General features: G+C 44.9%; 1 protein-coding gene across 1 annotated transcript in view; it reads left to right on the top strand.

The window, feature by feature from the left end:
* Window positions 1-20,910, top strand: part of ADGRA3 (adhesion G protein-coupled receptor A3) — a 60,847-nt gene that overhangs the window by 23,938 nt on the left and 15,999 nt on the right. The window contains 8 exon segments of the mRNA XM_048510106.1: window positions 1,177-1,248; window positions 3,521-3,592; window positions 4,347-4,418; window positions 4,934-5,094; window positions 7,335-7,548; window positions 8,082-8,267; window positions 16,742-16,943; window positions 19,354-19,503. Coding sequence (XP_048366063.1) covers window positions 1,177-1,248; window positions 3,521-3,592; window positions 4,347-4,418; window positions 4,934-5,094; window positions 7,335-7,548; window positions 8,082-8,267; window positions 16,742-16,943; window positions 19,354-19,503 — 1,129 coding nt within the window.

The following is a 20,910-nucleotide window of genomic DNA, read 5'->3' as shown; positions in this document are numbered from 1 at the left end:
AACTTCTCCTTCATAAATCTGTCCAAGCCCCTTTTAAAGCTATCCAGGTGAGTGGCCATCACCACCTCCTGTGGCAGCATATTCCAAACACCAATCACACGTTGCGTGAAGAAGTGTTTCCTTTTATTAGTCCTAATTCTTCCCCCCAGCATTTTCAATGGATGCCCCCTGGTTCTAGTATTGTGAGAAAGAGAGAAAAATTTCTCTCTGTCAACATTTTCTACCCCATGCATAATTTTATAGACTTCGATCGTATCCCCCCTCAGACGTCTCCTCTCCAAACTAAAGAGTCCCAAACGCTGCAGCCTCTCCTCATAAGGAAGGTGTTCCCTGGTCTCACCTCCCCCCCCCCCCAGACCAACCACCACCCTAGAGTCCACAAATGTTCTAAGTGTGGTTGCATTGCTGAACTGTCCTCTCCTCTGATGAGGCCAGACTTCTGTTTCATCTTCTTATCACATAACTGTAATATCACAATACTGTAATGTCAAGTGTCACAGCCAGTGGGCCCCATGCAGGTGCCTGGGCATTAAAGGTTGACGTATGGGTGGTTTGCGGGGGAGGGGGGGTGTTAGCTTAGAATTTTTTTATGCTTTAAGGAATGTGCTTGAGACAGGTTACCAAAAAAACCCTAACATGACTGTGGCCCTTTCCCCACTTACCTTAAGCCCCGCGCTACTCTCCTCAAGTAGTGCAGGGTCCCCTGGCACTCCCCACTACAGGGGCGGCGACAACGCAGCCGCCCCAACGCTGCCGCTCTCGCGCCCCCTCAGCGCGCAGCATCCCTGGCGCTCCTCGAAACGGCGCCTTTTGATGCGCGGGGTCGTGGGGACGCCTGGCGCGTGCCAGAGATGCCACGTGCTGAGAGTAGCGCGCAGCAAAGGGCATCAAAGGTAAGTGGGGAAACGCCCTGTGATATAAAATTACTGATGGACTTGAAGCAGATCACCTAGTTTACCAGCCACGGTAACCTAAGTGTGATCTTGTGTGCCATGGTAAGGTTGTTTATTTCATTTTACGAAGAAAGGTTTTATAAGTAGACAGTTCTCTCGCCCGTCCCAGAATACTATAAACAGGTTCTTGTCAGCTTGAACCTGTAAAATGTAATCTTGAAAATGTAATCTTTTGGTTTGCTTTTCTGTAATAAATCTTTACACCTTTTTTTTTCTCAAACAGGGACCTCAAGAACAATCTCATTAGTTCTATAGATCCAGGAGCTTTCATAGGACTTCCATCGTTAAAAAGATTGTAAGTATTTACATTTGTTAACGTGGGCTTGAGTGAAATGTAAGGCGGAAGTATGTTAAAGTTCAGGTCTGATCTGAAGCGCTGGTGATCTTTAAAAAAAATCCTTTAAGCCATGGGCATGAGACCTCTTGCCATGCAATGTCTTTTTGCAGTTACTTTAATCTGTGTTCTGCCCTTTTTGGAAACTGTTCAAATTTGCAGAAGAAACTAACAGGGGGTATTTAAATAACAATGAGAAGACATTAGGTTTTTTTTAAAAGAAGAGCTAAAGAGATTATGACTCTTTCAGCCCTACCAGGTTTGTTCAGATTACTTGGCAAGCGTTTCCCCACATGGAAGGGGGGGTGTTTGCCTTCTGTACTCCTCTTCCACCTCCACCCCTACCAGTAGCTTCAGATATGTCTGAAACAGTGATAACTTTAAGAATACTTTCTACCAAATAAATTGTTGGTTTTCTTTTGAGCGCACTCAACCGCACCAAATGGGGTGGAAAACGAATGGCCCAACATTGAAGTCTTCTGACTGCTATATTTGTGGAGGCAGCGGAGCTTCCAATAAGACAGTTGCCTGATTAAGAACATAAGAACTAGCCTGCTGGATCAGACCAGAGTCCAGCTAGTCCAGCTCTCTGCTACTCGCAGTGGCCCACCAGATGCCTTTGGGAGCTCACATGCAGGATGTGAAAGCAATGGCCTTCTGCGGCTGTTGTTCCTGAGCACCTAGTCTGCTAAGGCATTTGCAATCTCAGATCAAAGAGGATCAAGATTGGTAGCCATAGATCGACTTCTCCTCCATAAATCTGTCCAAGCCCTTTTTAAAGCTATCCAGGTTAGTGGCCATCACCACCTCCTGTGGCAGCATATTCCCAACACCAATCGCACGATTCTTTCCCTGTACTCCTACATCAGGGTTTGCTGTGCTAGCAGAGTAACTGGGAGCTTCAAGTTTCAAGGGGGGGTCATAGGCTATAAGTGGAAGTTTAGGGAACATCCCTAAAGTTTCAAGGAGGGGTCTTAGGCCCTTTCCTGAGGATTCAGCACTTGCTGACTGTACAGTATCACCCATCTTCAAAATAGAAGAAAGCCCTTAAGAAAGCTGTGGTAGTCCAATTAGTGCAGTCCTTCAACATCTTGTGAAACCTGCTTGAACCAGAAAAGTGATCAGCTGTTTCAATCATTTTGCTGTAGTGTTCTGAATCATTTACCGTATTTACTCCAAAGGAAGAGGGCCTTGAACTTAAGTCTGCTCCCTAAAGAAATAGAAGGTTCCACATAAAGACCTAAGTAAAATTGTAACTTCATCCTCCGTTTTGGCGTGTCCCCCCAGACGTGCTTCATGCCCCCCACTCATCGTCTAGTCCAGACTACAACGAGTAGGGGGCATAGATCATATGGAGAGGGTGAGGCAGGAGGTAATGACTTATAACGTTACAGTTTTACTTAGGTCGTTATGTGGAACAGGGTAAAGACATAAAAACAAATGTAAATGATTTAAGATCCCCCCGCCAAATAAACCCCAAGAGGGTCAGCCATCCGGAGATGTCCTCCTTAGCCCACCTCTGCCTTCCCCATCTTTCTTCATCCTGACTGCAGGGTTCCCTTGTCCAACCACCTTTTCCCTCTGACGTTGCCTCTCTATTGGTCCAATTATTCCTCATCAAAAATATCAGTCAGCATGACACAGCTGATGGAGGGGGCAGTTCTCCTTGTCTCCCTCTGCCCCACAACTTTCACACTGGGGCAGATGCCAACCCCTTTCTCCTTGCACAGCATCTGCCCAAGCCAGAAGTCATGATGGGAAGGAGTTCCTCGGCAGCGTCTCCAGCCGTATGACCAAGCTGTCCATCCTCTTGTCCTTCTCTACAAGCATTCCAGAGACTATAGACTGGCTAGTTTATGGGAGTGCCCCCCCCCCTCAAACACACACAGCAGGTCCTGCTAGTTGTAGAATGGGGATAAAATTAAACTAATCTGTATCCGAGTTAAGTACACCTCCCCTCTTCAAATGCCCTGTATCCCAAGTTTTAAAAACTTGTATTTGAATAAATACGGTATCTGGGGATAGATTCCCACCAGAATCAGGGTATAAGTAGTCAACACATTACAATCACAGTATCAAAGTTTAACTGATCTTATGAAAACATGTAAGCAGGTTGGTCAGAATTCTTTCATTCTCTCTGATGCTACCTATATTGTCAGCAATCGGTTGGCCATCAGAAAAAGTAGCATTTGGGTAAGATACCTATCTGTTCTGTTGTATTTTCTTTGGGCAGAGACTTGACGAACAATCGAATAGGATGCCTGAACACTGATATATTTAAAGGACTGACAAATCTCATTAGATTGTAAGTATCACTCTTCTAAGTGTAACATCTAATGCATCTATCCACCTGGTCTTTTCGCCTTCTTTTAAAAGTAACCCTTTTCTAGCAGTGTTCCCAGGCAACCTGTCATTCTAAAAATGCCATTAAGACCAAAGATAGCGGATTGGGAAGGGAAATATTGACAACAGATTATATAGAATTGGATTGTGTAGTTTTTGTTTTTTCTTGAAGGGGACCCACCCATCAATAGGCTTTTTACAGCACAGACCCATGCAGACTCCGAGTGCATTTAAAAGTTAGCTACTTCCCCCATTTTTATTGTTGGCCAGGATTGGAGAAAAGAACTGAGATTGATGAGATCATTTCCTTGCCTTTCTGTGCCCTCTTTAATCATTGCGACGCTCCCTTTATGACCACATTCACACTGGTTCTTGATGTAGTATGAACTTGTGCTATAAAATCCTTACTCTGCATTACCTGTGAGTATGGACATCCATATTCCGAAAATTACATTGTTCTGGACCTTTCCCTTTCTCTGTTGCCAGAAGCTTGAATATACGATGTCACCTCATTTTCTCTGCTTTGTTTTGATGCAAAATAAAAGCAAGTTGTTGAGGTGCAGTGAGGATTATATGAGAGTCCCAGTTCTTGACAATTCTGTTCAAGGTACTGGAATTTGTGTAAACCATCAATCTCCCTAATGTGACTTCAGCAGTTACTCATATCTTGTTTTTAATGTTTCTTCTCTTTCCTTTTTAAAAAAACATTTTCCTAGAAATCTTTCAGGAAACTTGTTTTCATCACTCGCTCAAGGAACGTTTGATTATCTTACTTCGCTAAAGTCTTTGTAAGTACAAATCTCTTTGAGGCTTTTTAAGTAGAAAAGGCAACTGTGCTTCAGTAGGCTTTTGAGGTTAAAATCAAATGCGGTACATAACTAAATTAACTTCCGTTTCATTTTATTTGAAAGCAACGTTTCAATAGGCATCCTAGCTTCTGTAGTGAAATCTAAAAGTCCTTATCAGTGAGACAGAGGATGTTCAAAGCATATATTGACTTTAGGCTTATAAATGACCAAATGTCTCATCCAGTTGTTTGAGACAAGTAAGTATAGCCTCCATGTAACCAAATTGGTATTCTTGAGTAAATTCCAAGGCAGCTAGTTTTCTGTGAATTATTATTTCAGATATGCTAATAAAACTTTTTTATGGGCTGAAATGTGTAACTGAAAACAGCGTAATGGTGCTATCTCTTGATTTTCAAATATTTGGAAACAACTGAGCTATGTACCCAAAACTCCTCCCGGATTCATTGAGACTACATATTTAAAAAAGAATCCACCTGTTATTTGGTATGTTCCAGAGAATTTCAGACTGATTATCTTCTGTGTGATTGTAATATGTTGTGGATGCAGCAGTGGTTACAGGACAGAAACATAACGGTACGCGAGACCCGATGTGCTTTTCCCAAGTCGCTGCAGACTCAACTGGTTACGAGTGTTAAGCAAGAGCTTCTGACATGTGGTAAGAGAATTATAGCCTAGTGATTGGGAATCTCTGAATACAACACAAGCAGTGGTGCAGTGGTTGAGATCAGGTGCACTCTAATCTGGAGAACCGGGTTTGATTCCCTGCTCTGCCACTTGAGTTGTGGAGGGTTATCTGGGGACTTCAAACGCCAGCTGGGTGACCTTGGGCTGGTCACAGGTCTTTGGAGCTCTCTCAGCTCCACCCACCTCATAGGGTGTTTGTTGTGGGGGAGAAGGGAAAGGAGATTGTAAGCCCCTTTGAGTCTTCTATAGGAGAAGAAGGGGGGATATAAATCCAACTCTTCTTTCCTCTTGATTTGGTCTTTTTGTACTAGATCTCACAACGAAGATCGGGCAAACTAGCAATGTTGGAAGGGAGAAATCTTTTGAACTTCACTTGAGATGTGGAATTTCTGGAAATTTCCATGGAGAGAAAAACTGTTCCTCCCCCTTCCCCCCGGAAAAACTGAAATTCGGGGGGGGGGGGGGGGGGCTGAAATATATGCAGTACTTAAACCTAACTTTTACTGTTTTCACATGATGTGCAGGCAGTTATTCCTTGCACATCACTGGGGCTAGGGGCGCAGCACCCCCTTCAATCTGGCAATCCGCATAATGTTTTTTGGCCCTCCCTTCGTACCAGATTCTGCTTTTAATGTTGTTCTCCAGTCCACCAAACAGAGTTAGAATGGAGCCCGCTCGGCACACACCTGCTCACTTTGACTCTCTGATCCGAACACCCCTCGAAAGCTCTTCCCCCAGCCTTTAGAATTCTGTCTTTCACAGCCAGCCAATCACAAGCTGTCCTGGCAACTCCTTGTGGACTGCCATCCTCTGGCAGAAAATAAGGTTAAGTGTTCGTAATCGTCACGGGGGCAGACGGGAACCTATCTGCTTTCCCAGGCTGAACACGGCCATACAACCCGGAAAACCCACAACATTCCAGTGTAATTACACTTATAAAAGATTCAAATTTAAAATACACCTGTTAGAACTCCTGCAGGACCACAATTCAATTTAATATATGGATCTCACCTTCTGAGATCCATAGCAGCAGTGCATAGGAGGTTAAGAGCTCGTGTATCTAATCTGGAGGAACCGGGTTTGATTCCCTGCTCTGCTGCCTGAGCTGTGGAGGCTTATCTGGGGAATTCAGATTAGCCTGTACACTCCCACACGCGCCAGCTGGGTGACCTTGGGCTAGTCACAGCTTCTCGGAGCTCTCTCAGCCCCACCTACCTCACAAGGTGTTTGTTGTGAGGGGGGAAGGGCAAGGAGATTGTCAGCCCCTTTGAGTCTCCTACAGGAGAGAGAAAGGGGATATAAATCCAAACTCTTCTTCTTCTACTGCAATTTCATATAATTGGAGTATTTGCTACCATTCTCTGTAGTGGGGACCCTTAACCTTTGGTTTTTTTAATCATCATCAAATTCTTGGGAAAGAGCTTTACTCATGATGATAGAACATCAATGTACAGGGAAAGGATACCTTCAAATACTAGATGCTTGGGGACAAATGACACTGAATGTTATTGGGAGCAAGGGATAGACTGTAATGCTCTATAATATTTATTTATTTTTATTTTATTTTATTTATTAAACTTTTATACCGCCCCATCCTCTAGGGATGCATGTCACATTTTAAGTTCTTGAATGTTGCTGTGTATGAAGTTCCTGGTAACCTGGCTATAATACAGCAGGCCAGCTGTGACCACGCTCAGTATATGTGAGTGGAATGTTTTGAGAGTGGAGAGCAAGAATTGCTATAAACACACTCTTCTCACACAACTGACATGTATTTTGTCTGCTGCTTGTATTTTGAATTGTGGTGTTCTATATCAGTGGTTCTCAACCTTCCTAATGCCGCGACCCTTTAATACAGTTCCTGATGATGTGGTGACCCCCAACCCTAACATTTAACCATTTTACAGATGGAGAACACTGATGCAGAGAGTCTTAGGCGACCCCTGTGAAAGGGTCGTTCGACCCCCAAAGGGGTTGCGACCCACAGGTTGAGAACCACTGTTCTATATGCAGTACAGAGTGTCTCATAGGATAGCATTTTAGATAGTGTTCTCATCTGAGGCTGCTTGTGGTTATGTCAGATTTCAATATAAGAATGCTCAAATTCTCATGTAGTAACACTAGAAATGTGTTCTGAAAACAAAAAAAATCCTGTTAATATAAAAACTTGGTGGGTTTTTTTGTTTGTTTGTTTGTTTCAACGGACTACAGAGCCGCCTCTGGAGTTGCCATCTTTCTACATGACCCCCTCTCATCATCAGGTTGTGTTTGAAGGAGACAGTCTGCCTTTCCAGTGCATGGCTTCGTATATTGATCAGGACATGCAGATACTGTGGTTTCAGGATGGAAAAATAGTAGAAACTGATGAGTCCCAGGGGATTTTTGTGGCAAAGAATATGATTCATAACTGCTCACTCATCGCAAGGTAAGGGTCTTGAGCGCAATTTCCTCTGTTCCCTTTGGATCATGTTGCTAAAAATCTGTATGTAAAAATTCACAGGTTACTATTCAAACAGAGTAATGGTAAGATGTAGATCAGGGGTGTCCAACTCTGGTGCTTCAGAGGTTCATGGACTACAATTCCCATCAGCCCCTGCCAGTTGGCCATGCCGGCAGGGGCTGGTGGGAATTGTAGCCCATGAACATCTGAAGTGCCAGAATTGGATACCCCGATGTAGATGATGAGAGTACTATCACAGCCGGGGCTCTGTCCCCTTGCACATTCAGTATCATCTGTTAGCACAGGAGTCTGCAACCTGCGGCTCTCCAGATATTCATGGACTAGGACTACAAATCCCATCAGCCCCTGCCAGCATGGCCAATTGCAGGGGGTTGGACTTGATGACCCTGGTGGTCTCTTCCAACTCATTCTATGATTCTATGACTTTCTAAACAGAACTGACTGCTTACATATATTTTCCTGCAGTGTTTAATGAGGGTCTTTCCTTTTTCCCTTAGTGCTCTGACCATTTCAAATATTCAGCCTGGATCTACAGGCAACTGGGGTTGCCACGTGAAGCATCTCAAACCGGAATAACAATCTGCCAAGGACCTGGCCGATACATTATCGTGAAGTACTGGACAGGTAGCCTGCACACAGTATTGCCCGCCGGAAAGAGTTGTCAACAATAAAGGTGACTTCAGGTTGGTGATGACAGCTCTGGAAGCGGATGTGGTAGTTATTTTTAGCGCATTGCTTTTGAACTTGAGTGTTGGTCAGTTCTGTTATCCTTCCTGTCGATAAAGAACCTGTTACCCTAGTTCTTAATTTAACTAAAGAAGAAAACGTAGTGGCCTTTAATGGACCAGTTGGTTGGCAGAAAGTTGACCCACTCATTCAGCTTAAAATTGCCCAAACTAAAGAGCAAAGGCCTTAAAGGCCTTTGGAGGAACCGGCCGCTGATGGTGCCCCCCCCTCCTTTGGCCCCTGACATCTGGGCCATTTGTCACCCAATGAGACTCGCCATTCCTTCCTTTTGGGGGGAGGGAACTTTAAAAAATAGAATGCTGGACGCCGTTCTAATTATTAGAATTAGTTCTTATGGTTTTTATCGCTGCTTTTAAATGTTTTAGCTATCTTATATTGTTATTTCTACATGTTGTACACCGCCCGGAGCCCTTCGGGGATAGGGCGGTATAAAAGTCTAAGAAATAAATAAATAAAATAAAAACGGCCTTTAATTTTGTAACAGTTTGAAGAATAGAATTTAGTAAAAATTTGCAATGAGTAGCCATGGTTTAACAAGAACACTGAGTGAATTGAAATGTGAATTTCAAGGATATAATTGTCCTTGGAAGAATTTTGCTGTTTTTACACTTCCTGGTTGTATATTACTGTACACGATTGTATTCAAGAGCTGAGTACAATAGAGATGCAGTTACCATTCCTATCCCTGTTCGGTTGTATTGAACTGTCAGTAATAAATAATACACCTTCCTCTTTTACGCTGCTCACATTTCTCTTCATTTCTCTTCATTCCATTCTGAATTCTTTGCTGGTCACTCAGTGTATTACCTCTGGAGGTGACAATTACCGCAATTAGATTATCTGTGTGTGAGGTAACGCCTTTTCTTACTTGAGTTTTATTTTCTAGTAGTTGAAGTGACCATACACCAGTGATGGCGAACCTATGGCACAGGTGCCAGAGGTGGCACTCGGAGCCCTCTCTGTGGGCACCCACACACAGAGTTCGTCATGTGGGGGACAGAAAATCACCCCCCCCCCCACACACACACACACACACTTCTAGGCTGGCCTGGGCCACTGACCACGACGTGCACGTACCACAGTGAGCAGGGAGGACTTGGCTGGCAGGCCTGGTGCCTGTGCTCCAGGTGGCTGCTGCCCGAGGGGGGGGGGGTGCAGAGGAGGCAGAGATGCTAGAGAGGCACAGAGCAGTTTGCACAGGACTTGCTGGAGGCTAGAGCAGGCTGGTCCCTGCTCAAGCGGGTGGGGCGGAGGAAGAGGGAGCCAACCATTTTTTTCTCAACTAAAACCTCACCATTCAGGTTAAATTGCCAGGTTGGCACTTTGTGATAAATAAGTGGGGTTTGGGTTGCAATTTGGGCACTCGGTCCCAAAAAGGTTCGCCATCACTGCCATACACATTTGGCTGTTAAATTAGCTGCTGTTCATTATTATCCTTTCCTCCCTCTTTTTTTTCCCCCTTCCACCAGTTCAGAGATTTTTTTTCTTAAGGTGACTTTCAGCATGGATATCATTTCTGTGAGACCTGTGTTCATATCACAACATTTTACTGAATGTAGCCTTTTGGTGCAAGTTGCATTCAATAAACCTACTTTTGAAATCAAGGCGAAACTAGATGTTGCTGAGTTGCAGGTTTATGTGAGTGGCATGAATGGCCTAATTCAATATTGTGTCTTCAGATTGATAGCAGTTTTCCGAGACTTCAGGTGCACAGACTTTTCATAGACCCCTTTAACTTAATATCCTTTCAGTGACAAATGCCGAAGGATTGAACCCGAGACCTTTGTTTGCATGCAGCCACTGAGTCATGAGTTTTCCGCCCAAATGGCCACTGCAGAGAGATAAACAAATGGACTTAGCTCAAAACTTGTTCCTAGCCTGCCTCACTCACGTTTGTGAGACATTATTGACCATGATTGCTCTTTAAGTATCTGAAAGGCTGTCACTCTGAGGAGAACCAGGAGCTATTCCTATTGGAAGCAGAAGATATGACTCCTATTTTACATGTACCAGTGGGACATTAAGGAAAAGTACCGGCTAGACCAGTGATGGTGAACCTTTTCGAGACCAAGTGCCCAAACTGCAACCCAAAACCCACTTATTTATCGCAAAGCGCCAACACGGCAATTTAACCTGAGGTTTTAGTTTAGAAAAAACAGTTGACTCCAAGGCGCGCATTGCTCGGGAGTAAGTTTGGTGGTAGTCGGTGGCTTTGCTTTGAAGCAACCGTGCAATGCTTCGAATGGGTGAATCACAACCCTAGGAGAGTTTAGAAGCAAGCCCCATTGCCAGCAACCAAGCTTACTTCCAAGTAAAGGATTGTGCTTTAGTTCTTCCCATGAAAATCAGTGGGGTTAAACAGCACTTAACAGCATTACCTACACATCATGCCCAGCAGTCCAGGCCAGCCTAGAAGTGGGGGAGGGCGATTTCCCCCCCCCCCCCACATGATGAACTCTGTGCACGTGTGCCTACAGAGAGGGCTCTGAGTGCCACCTCTGGCACCCGTGCCATAGGTTCGCCACCACTGGGCTAGACATTAGGGGAAGGTTTTGTACAGTCAGAGTAGTTCAGCAGTGGATTCAGCTGCCCAGAAAAGTGATGAGCCCCTGTATGAGCCCGTGCCCCTGTTCTGGCGTTCCCACAATCTTGTAAGCCAGACGACAAGCAGCTCACAAGCTTCTCCAGAAGGCTCTCCTCTCGCCTCCCCCAAAACAACCTTCTCCGTGAACGAGAACGAGGAGGAAAGTAAGCAAATCTGGCTGCCGGCAGCAATAAAGCCCCAAACCTTTTATTTACAGCAGTTAAAAAACAGGAACAGAAAAACGATCCTTTAGCTAGACAGTCCCAATAATCATTGTAGAAAAACCTTTTCAGTATACCGAAGAAAAACGAGAGCTGTCCACCCAACCAAGTTACTAAACAGCTGACAAAGGCTTCCGTTTCCCCTCCTCCCTCTTTTACTTATCTGACCTTCATTATATCAGCACCAGGTGTTTTCATTCTAAGGAGATGGCCGTTATTTCCTGCAGGCAGTATTTCGACTGGCGATGTTATTTTGAGCGATAATGCAACCCTTGCATCCAGCTCCCCGTCTCTGGCAGTCTTCAAGCAGCAACCGGAAGAACTCGTGTCAGGGTTGCTTTAGGCCAGTGAGGGTGAACCTTTTCGAGACCGAGTGCCCAAACTGCAACCCAAAACCCACATATTTATCGCAAAGTGCCAACATGGCAATCTAACCTGAATACTGAGGTTTTAGTTTAGAAAAAAACGGTTGGCTCAGAGACGTGCGTTACTCAGGAGTAAGCTTGGTGGTAGTTGGTGGCTTTGCTTTGAAGCAACCGTGCAACTCTTCCAACGGGTGAATCACGACCCTAGGAACTCAGAAGCAAGCCCCATTGCCAGCAACCGAGCTTACTCCCAGGTAAAGGATCGTGCTTTAGTTCTTCACATGAAAATCAGTGGGGTTTAACAGCGCTTAACAGGGTTACCTACACTGCTTCCCCAAAACTAGGTCTTAGGATTAATGCTAATAATCGAGCCCAGCGGCCCAGGGCAGCCTAGATGTTGGCGGGGGGGGGCGGGGGGCGGCACTCTGTTTTTGTGTGCACAGAGAGAGGGCTCTGAGTGCCACCTCTGGCACCCGTGCCATAGGTTCGCCACCACTGCTTTAGGCTGAACCTGCATTGAGCAGGGGGTTGGACTAGGTGGCCCTCGTGGCACCTGCTGACTCCACATTTCTATTATTCTGTTCTGTGAAAAAGATAATAAAAGACCCAGCTTCTTTCCACTGTACAAGTGTTTGTGCTGGGAGGCCATTTTTATTCGTCATAGGCAGTCAGCTGATCTCATCAACTCTGAGAAGCTAAGCAGCGCTGACCCTGGCTGGTGTTTGGCTGGGAGACCTCTGGGGAACACCAGGTTCGTGTCACAAGAGTCAGGCAATGGCTAACCACCTCTGAACTTCTCTTGCCTTGAAAACCCCACCAAGGGTTGCTGTAAGTCAGATGTGACTTAATAACAAACAAACAAACAAACCTCAGCTGATTGGTTGTTTACAAGTCAGAAATGGGATTTATCATCACTTGGAAGGGATCATGGGCTCAATGGACCTTGACTCCTAATATTCCTCGACTCGTCGTACAATAAAGCCTGGGTCCAAAGAAAGATGTGAATGATTTTCCACATCAAGCTACTTCAAAAAGCCTTTTTGATTAGTCTTTGGGACTGCAACATGAGGTAGAGCCAGGTGGCACACAGGTTTGCCCTTCACATATTTCCCACCAGAATGACCTGTCCTCCTTACTGATTATTTAACATAATGAGATATTGTCCCAGTGAAATTACTTTGCAGGAAACAGTTTTCAGAATCACCAACTTTGTAAAGAGGTCCTCTAGAGTTTGCTGCAACTGACTTCTCCGTAGTACACAAAGGGCCATGAGTTATTTTTCATCTTTTGAGGCTATATGCAGAAATCCGGTTTTGACTTAGGAAGGAAATTATTCTGAACCAGATGGCTGAAAATGTACCTAGAAACATGTTCTTTTGTTCCTGCTTTGGCTGGAAAGAGCTTAGTGGAAGGGCCCGTACTGCTTCTTTGATACTGAAGGCATAGCACTCTTTTGCCAGGAAGAAAATGGTATATTCAGGCAAAGAAAGTAGGATGTATACATAAGACGTACTTCGTTTTGGCTTGATTGTCCTTTGAAATTTTATATATAGCACAATATTTACTCAGCACTATGCATTTTTTACATCTGCATATTCTGTGCATCTTGCGCATGTGCATCTTTTTATTACTTGTCAAAGCAAAATGTAAAATAGCAAGCAAATTCTGGGGTGGGGGGTGGGAAGTCATCAGCTTTTTTCTAGTACATCTTAGAGAACTTTTGAAAATAATTAAAACCCTTAAGGGCAACACACCATATCCTTTAGATCCCCCAGCAGAAGGAGAAGAAGAGTTGGATTTATATCCCCCCTTTCTCTCGTATAGGAGACTCAAAGGGGCTTACAAACTCCTTTCCCTTCTCCCCCCCCCCCCCACAACAAACATCCTGTGAGGTAGATGGGGCTGAGAGAGCTCAGAAGAACTGTGACTAGCCCAAGGTCACCCAGCTGGCGTGTGTGAGAGTGCACAGGCTAGTCTGAACTCCCCAGATAAGCCTCCACAGCTCAGATGACAGAGCGGGGAATCAAACCCGGTTCCTCCAGATTAGAGTACCCCTGCTGTTAACCACTACGCCACTGCTGCTTGGTATTTGAAGGGATAAAGTACTTCTGAGCGTGGAAGTTTGATTTTTGTTACCCCAGGCAACAGTCATGGATAGACCTACCTGCTATGACTTCATTTAATCCCTTGTTAAAGCCATCTATACCATCTATACCTCTGGCATCCCAGTCTTGTATTAGTAGATTCCATATGTTCCACACGTGCCATGTGAAATGTTTTATTTTCTTTTTCCTAAATCAGTTTTCATTGATGTGAGGATGGAACATTTCTCTCAATTCTGCTTCACAACTTTTAGAACATGATAAACTTCTTTGAAGGTTCCCTTTTTCCCTAAGACCTCTAAAATGTAAAAAGTTCCAGAAGCTTTTTTAATTTCTCTTGTGGAAAAAATAGAAGGAACTCTTAGGAGTGTACATGGATTTCTGACTTTATCACCAAAATGTTTGGCATGGGAAAGGAGGGCAGTAACCCTCCCTCATGATTATCCCAATTAAAAACTTTGACCTCTCCCCACAGTCTACGTACAGCAGTGGGGGAAAGAGTGTTGGTTTGTTTTCTTGTCATTATCCCTGCTGAGACTTAAAGCATATTGGGGTACAGAAGGACTCTTCTCAACTGGGGATATGACATATGAAGAAGAGTTGTTCTTTATGCCCTGTTTATTTTCCCTACCTTCTAAGGCAGGGGTCTGCAACCTGTAGCGCTCCAGATGTTCATGGACTACAAATCCCATCAGCCCCTACCAGCACAGCCAATTGGCCATGCTGGCGGGGCTGATGGGATTTGTAGTCCATGAACATCTAGAGAGCCACAGGTTGCAGACCCCTGTTCTAAGGAGTCTCAAAGCAGCTTATAATCAACTTCCCTCCTTACCCCCCACAACACACGCTTTATGTGGCAGGTGGGGCTGAGAGAGTTTGGAGAGGACAGTGACTGGCCCAAGATCACCCAGCAGGCTTCATGTGAAGGAGTAGGGAACTGAAGCCGGTTCTCCAGATTAGAGAGGAGCTCCCTCCCTGCTTTGCTTGGCCCGCTGATCCAGAGAGTGTATTCGTCTGCCCCCACCGCTGGCGTCTCGCTGCTGTTAGGGCCAATGGTTCAGGGAGATGGGATCACATAGAGATTTTTTAAAAGACTTTAACTTACTATTATCTCTGTTGCACTTTTATGGGGGCACTCTGTAAAAATGTGAGAGAGAAGATAAGGCGTGCCCCTTGGCATGTTCAGTTCATTTAATTAGTTCTGGCAGGTGGGGAGAGAGAAAGGGAAAAGCTGGTGAGGCACGAAGGAGATGCTTCCAGCCAGCCACCTGTGGAGCATCACTGCCTCACTGTCTTCTGTTGATCCTTTTTACCTGTGCCTGGATGTTATCTTCAAGCTTGTTTGTACTGGAACTGGTCCCTGTTTCTTCTGCTTTCTGCCATACAGGGAACTGGTATGTTCCAGTTACGGCTGGGGAGAAGTACGATTAACTGTTAAATCTGCAACTCCTGTCCCCTGTTCCGTTTTCAGACTGCGGGTGACTCCTTCATTGAGCCATTAAATGTCTTTTTTCCAATACCTTACACCCCCCCCTCTTTTTTTTTTTTTTTGGTACTGGACATGCTGATCAGAGAGCTGGGCGACTTGAAAGTTTGCTCCGCATTTTGCAGTATTTTGATCGGTGCTTGTAAAAGGCTTATTTATTTTATTAAACAGGCTCAGAGCAGCTAACTAATCAAGCGTAAGCTGCAAACCAAATTAAGTTGATAATAACATTAAAACATGAAACCTTGAATCCCATTCCAGATGGCGTTAAGTTCTTTAAATAGCTTTAGGCGCCAGTAAACAGGGAAGGAGGAGGAAGGGTAGATTGGGGCCGATAGAACTCAAGGAAAACTGTCTCTGCCTCAACTGAAAGAGTCTTATTCTGGGGTCAAAAAAGTCTAGTGCTCTTGAGGAAGAAGAAGAACAAGAAGATGATGATGAAGAAGAAGATGAAGCGTTTGGATTTATATCCCCCCTTTCTCTCCTGCAGGAGACTCAAAGGGGCTGACAATCTCCTTGCCCTTCCCCCCTCACAACAAACACCCTGTGAGGTAGGTGGGGCTGAGAGAGCTCCGAGAAGCTGTGACTCGCCCAAGGTCACCCAGTTGGCGTGTGTGGGAGTGTACAGGCTAATCCGAATTCCCCAGATAAGCCTCCACGGCTCAGGCGGCAGAGCTGGGAATCAAACCCGGTTCCTCCAGATTAGACACACGAGCTCTTAACCTCCTACGCCACTGCAGGAACAAGGGGTGGGGGGCTCAGTATATTGCCCTGGCTAGTAAGTGCTGGAGAATCCCTTTATCAAGAGGTAGGTGAGCTGAGACCCCATCCCCCACTCTGTTGGCCCCAGTGTAACTAACAAATAGGCTAACCCTCCACACTACTTTTGGTTTCTGGTCTGGCATTTTGGCAAGATGAGATTGCTTAGGGACCTTTGGTGGGGGAGGGGGGGAGATTCCCAGTTGTCAAGTGTTCCAAAAGGGTGTAATTTCTAAGTTAAAAGGGTTAGTTAGTAAACTAAGTTAAAAGAGCAGCAGTGGCGTAGGAGGTTAAGAGCTCGTGTGTCTAATCTGGAGGAACCGGGTTTGATTCCCAGCTCTGCCGCCTGAGCCGTGGAGGCTTATCTGGGGAATTCAGATTAGCCTGTGCACTCCCACACACGCCAGCTGGGTGACCTTGGGCTAGTCACAGCTTTTCGGAGCTCTCTCAGCCCCACCGACCTCACAGGGTGTTTGTTGTGAGGGGGGAAGGGCAAGGAGATTGTCAGCCCCTTTGCGTCTCCTGCAGGAGAGAAAGGGGGGATATAAATCCAAACTCTTCTTCTTCTTCTTAATTTGGAGTTAACCCACAACTATGATTTTTTCCTTTGCACGTCACGTTCATCGCGTGTGTCGTTTTCTTTCAAAGTTTCCAAAATCGAGAGCTAGCCTGATCAATAGCATGATGATCTGAAGTAGTATAATAAGATTCTTCAGTATTTTCATGCGCCCTGAATTTTAATGTCGGAAGACTCACCAAGCTGATCTTTTCCGTAGGTCACAGAGACGTAGTTCTGCAGCGTCTCACATTCAGTTCTTAACCTCATCATTTATTGATTTTTTTTCCCCACGCTTGCCATGTAGATTGTCTAATCTTTTCCCTTCGTTCTCTAGGTGGCCTCGAACGTTGGCGGGCATTACCGCATACCTGCTCTGCACTCGTTACTCAGCTGGCAGCGGGATCTACACTGGCAACTCTCAAGATGAGAAGAGGGCTTGGCGCAGATGCAGCCGGGAAGGATTCTGGGCTGAGGAGGATTACTCTCGGTGCCAGTACGCTAATGATGCCACTAGGGTCTTGTACATGTTCAATCAGGTTATTCACAGTTTTTTCCCCCTCACCTTCTCTGAAATTATTTATAAAATAACCTTTGAAAGCTTTTGTGCTAACTTACATGTCGGTCACTTTAAGGCACACGTGTCAAACTCAAGGGCCGCGGGCCACATCCGGCCCAGCATACAATTATATCCGGCCCGTGAGATCATTTTATATATCTTTTTTTTAACGGCCCGGCGATATGAAGCACCGATAACACACTTCAAATCCCATAGTGCGGCACAGCAGCTGCCTTATAGGCTACCTACGTCAGATCAAGCGTCTGTTGATGTAGACAACCCTAATTTCAAATCTTTATCTTTATTAACCTTTAATAGGCATAGGTAGATCAAAATTTACACAGACACATTCTGCAGTCTCAGGTATAATTCAATAGCAAGGAAATAGTCCACATAGCTTTATTTATTTATTTATTTTTGAGGCTTCTATACCGCCCCAGCCCCGAAGGGCTCTGGGCGGTGTACAGCAGATAGGAGTAACAATATAAAATAGTTAAAACATTAAAAGGCAGCAATAAAACCAGAGAGTAATTCTAACAAACAGTGAACATCAGGGGATGAAAATATGAATGGTGTCCAATATCCCAATTTTAAGATTCCCTTCCCCCCACCCCCCCAAAAGGGAGGCTTGATGGTCTCGTTAGATGACAAATGGCCCAGATGTCGGGGCCAAACGAGAACCAAACTAGGGGGGGGGGCACCACTATCAGCGGCCAGTTCCTTGATGGTTGACTTCGAGGGGTTCAAATCACTTCAGATTTTTTAAAAAAGAAATAGCCAGAGCAAATGACAGTAAATACCCCTACACATCAATGTAAAAATACAATCTAATATAAAATTGCAATATAAATAGATCTGATTAGCAAGTTAAAAACAAAATAATACAGCAATAGGTATCCTACCCTGCCTAAATATTAGACAGTGTGTATCAGTTAGATTGGAAAAGATACCTATCTTTTATAAGAAGTTCTACGTTTGTTTTGTGTATCATATTTAATATTTAAAAATTTGATTCTGTGCCAAATAATAATGAACCAATTTGGTTTAGTGTACTAGTATAGTATATTTTAAAAAAATACAGTTAAAAGTGATAAAATGAGAATAAGTTAGCACTTTAAAATGGTTGTCAGGTATACTAATTTCAAATCAAAGCTAGCCTCTAACAATGGCCCAGAGAAAAGTTGATTCTGAAAACAGAGCCTTTCAAAACCGGTGGGAAAATGAGCGCATGTTTACTGAAACTGCTGGTTCCCTGTTCGGTCCGCGACCTAAAGTGTACTTTGAGTTTTGGCCCCCTGTGCGATTGAGTTTGACACCCCTGCTTTAAGGATACTGTCCGGATCCAGAGAGCTCAGGTGTATTCCCAGGTAACATCTGTGTTCCTTTGGAGGCGTTGCTCATTTTTTAATTCCGCTGCAGCTTCTCATGCCTTGTAGTATATTGCTTCAGAGAGCTCTTTGACCTTTAAGAGCGGCTCTTCAGGAGTGCTAGGGTCCCCTTCCCACTGTAGATCTCCACATTGCACCCCCATGCGGCTCTAGAGCCGTGGTGGCCAACCTTTGGCACTCCAGATGTTAAGGACTACAATTCCCATCAGCCCCTGCCAGCATGGCCAATTGGCCATGATGGCAGAGGCTGATGGGAATTGTAGTCCTTAACATCTGGAGTGCCAAAGGTTCACCACCACTGCTCTAGAGGCATCCCCGTTCCCCAGGAGGCCCTTTTTGGGACTGGGGATGGGCTTCAGGTAGGGGGAAGATATGAAGCATTGACCTTCTGGATCCCACCCATTCTATTTATACTAGGCTGATCTATGATCATAATAAAGAAGAAGAAGAGTAGAGTTTGGATTTATATCCCCCCTTTCTCTCCTGCAGGAGAGTCAAAGGGGCTTACAATCTCCTTGCCCTTCCCCCCTCACAACAAACACCCTGTAAAGATTGAGATTGTATGTATAGTAGGACCATCTTAATCAAGAGACTTTAGGGAGAAGCAGTGGCATAGTGGTTAAGAGCAGGTGCACTCTAATCTGGAGAACCGGGTTCGATTCCCTGCTCTGCCCCTTGAGCTGTGGAGGCTGTGGATCTGGGGAATTAGATTATCCTGTGCACTCCAACACATACCAGCTGGGTGACCTTGGGCGAGTCACAGCTCTTCGGAGCTCTCTCAGCCCCACCTACCTCGCAGGGTGTTTGTTTTTTTTGGGGGGGGGGGGAGGGAACGGAGCTTGTTAGCCACCTTGAGTCTCCTTACAGGAGAGAAAGGGGGGGGGGGTATAATTCCAAACTCTTCTTCTTCTTTATAGTTCTGTATGATCATTCTTAAACGGCTGGATCCAATGTGATCTGTTTTGGTTTTATGCTTTAACCAGTCTTTTGTGCTTTGTACAGATGCCCCTCAACCTTACCAATGCTGTGGCAACAGCACGGCAGCTGTTAGCTTATACCGTGGAAGCAGCAAACTTTTCCGACAAGATGGATATTATTTTTGTGGCTGAAATGATAGAAAAATTTGGGAGATTTGCTGAGAAGTACAAAGAGGTAACTTTATAGTACTGAGGGGTGTTTTTTTTTTGAAGAACAAGAAACCCCCTTTTTCTCTCTAAAACTAAACCACACAACCAATTGGTTAATACACCACTCTTTTTGAGATCTGTAACACTTACATCAAGGCAACTAAATTAGAAAGTGCTCGTCGAGTAGCTTTTAAGAGTCAACAATCTGCCTGTGGGAAGAAGCGTTCCGTTTTCTCATTGAGCATTATTGATCTTCCCATTTCTGTTGGAAACCGCAGCCTACTGAGACTGCAGTTAAATTAAACAAACCCTCGTTGCTAATTTAAAAAGCACCAGGAATATTTCTTTAATTATATAGGCAATTCCGTGGTGGATTTTTGAAATAACCAAAGTAGTTCATTAAGTGACTGGTTTAATTTGACCTAAAATGTGTGGAGGGCATGGATTACACGATGATTTATTGCATATCAGGATGCTGTTTTTCCTGTTGTGATGTTCTAAGGCAGTGGTGGCGAACCTTTGGCACTCCAGATGTTATGGACTACAATTCCCACCAGCCCCTGCCAGCATGGCCAATTGGCCATGCTGGAAGGGGCTGATGGGAATTGTAGTCCATAACATCTGGAGTGCCAAAGGTTCGCCATCACGGTTCTAAGGTCTAGATTGACATAGACTGACATTGTTCTGTCACTGCTTGAAGGCAGTAAAAGCTATAAAAGTGCCAGACAGGAATTCATGAGCAGCATTTGTCATAGGATTAGAAGCGGGGTAACCGAAGTACACTTTGCACGTGGCCGAGCGAAGCCCCTTTTAGTGATGTCTTGCCTTGGCGAGCCATAAAAATGCACTGACTATTTAGCCTGAATGTACGATATATTAAACAGGCTACAGTCAACTGAATGAAGGGAGGAATGAATTGCTGGAACGGAGAGAATTCCTTCCAAAAATCATCAGGGAACAGAGCCGCAACACTGTTTAGGTTTATGAATTGCTGCTTACTTTATACAGCAAAAACGTTTACTGTGGCTGTGTGGGTCGTAAACATGTAAAACCACAAAGGCAGGATGCTGAACCCTGATTGGCTCTGTTGTTTCAGTGTGTTTCCCCAAGTGGCTTTGGAAGCAGAGTTGCCCTTCGCAGTTTACTGTTTCTGGGTCTCAGCTGACAAGCTGCGTCTGAAAACACAATTCTAGCCAGAGTAAACACAGTTGTCCATGGTGTGTGCCGAGGGCCTCCTTTTTAGTTTTGCTTTTGAATTCTGCAGGAGCAGCAGTGGCGTAGGAGGTTAAGAGCTCATGTATCTAATCTGGAGGAACCGGGTTTGATTCCCAGCTCTGCCGCCTGAGCTGTGGAGGCTTATCTGGGGAATTCAGATTAGCCTGTGCACTCCCACACACGCCAGCTGGGTGTCCTGGGGCTAGTCAGAGCTTCT

Source organism: Sphaerodactylus townsendi, linkage group LG10 (assembly GCF_021028975.2).
Source record: "Sphaerodactylus townsendi isolate TG3544 linkage group LG10, MPM_Stown_v2.3, whole genome shotgun sequence".
NCBI lineage: Eukaryota > Metazoa > Chordata > Lepidosauria > Squamata > Sphaerodactylidae > Sphaerodactylus > Sphaerodactylus townsendi.
The sequence above is the reverse complement of the archived record's forward strand: the minus strand, read 5'-3'. Positions and strand labels throughout refer to the sequence as shown.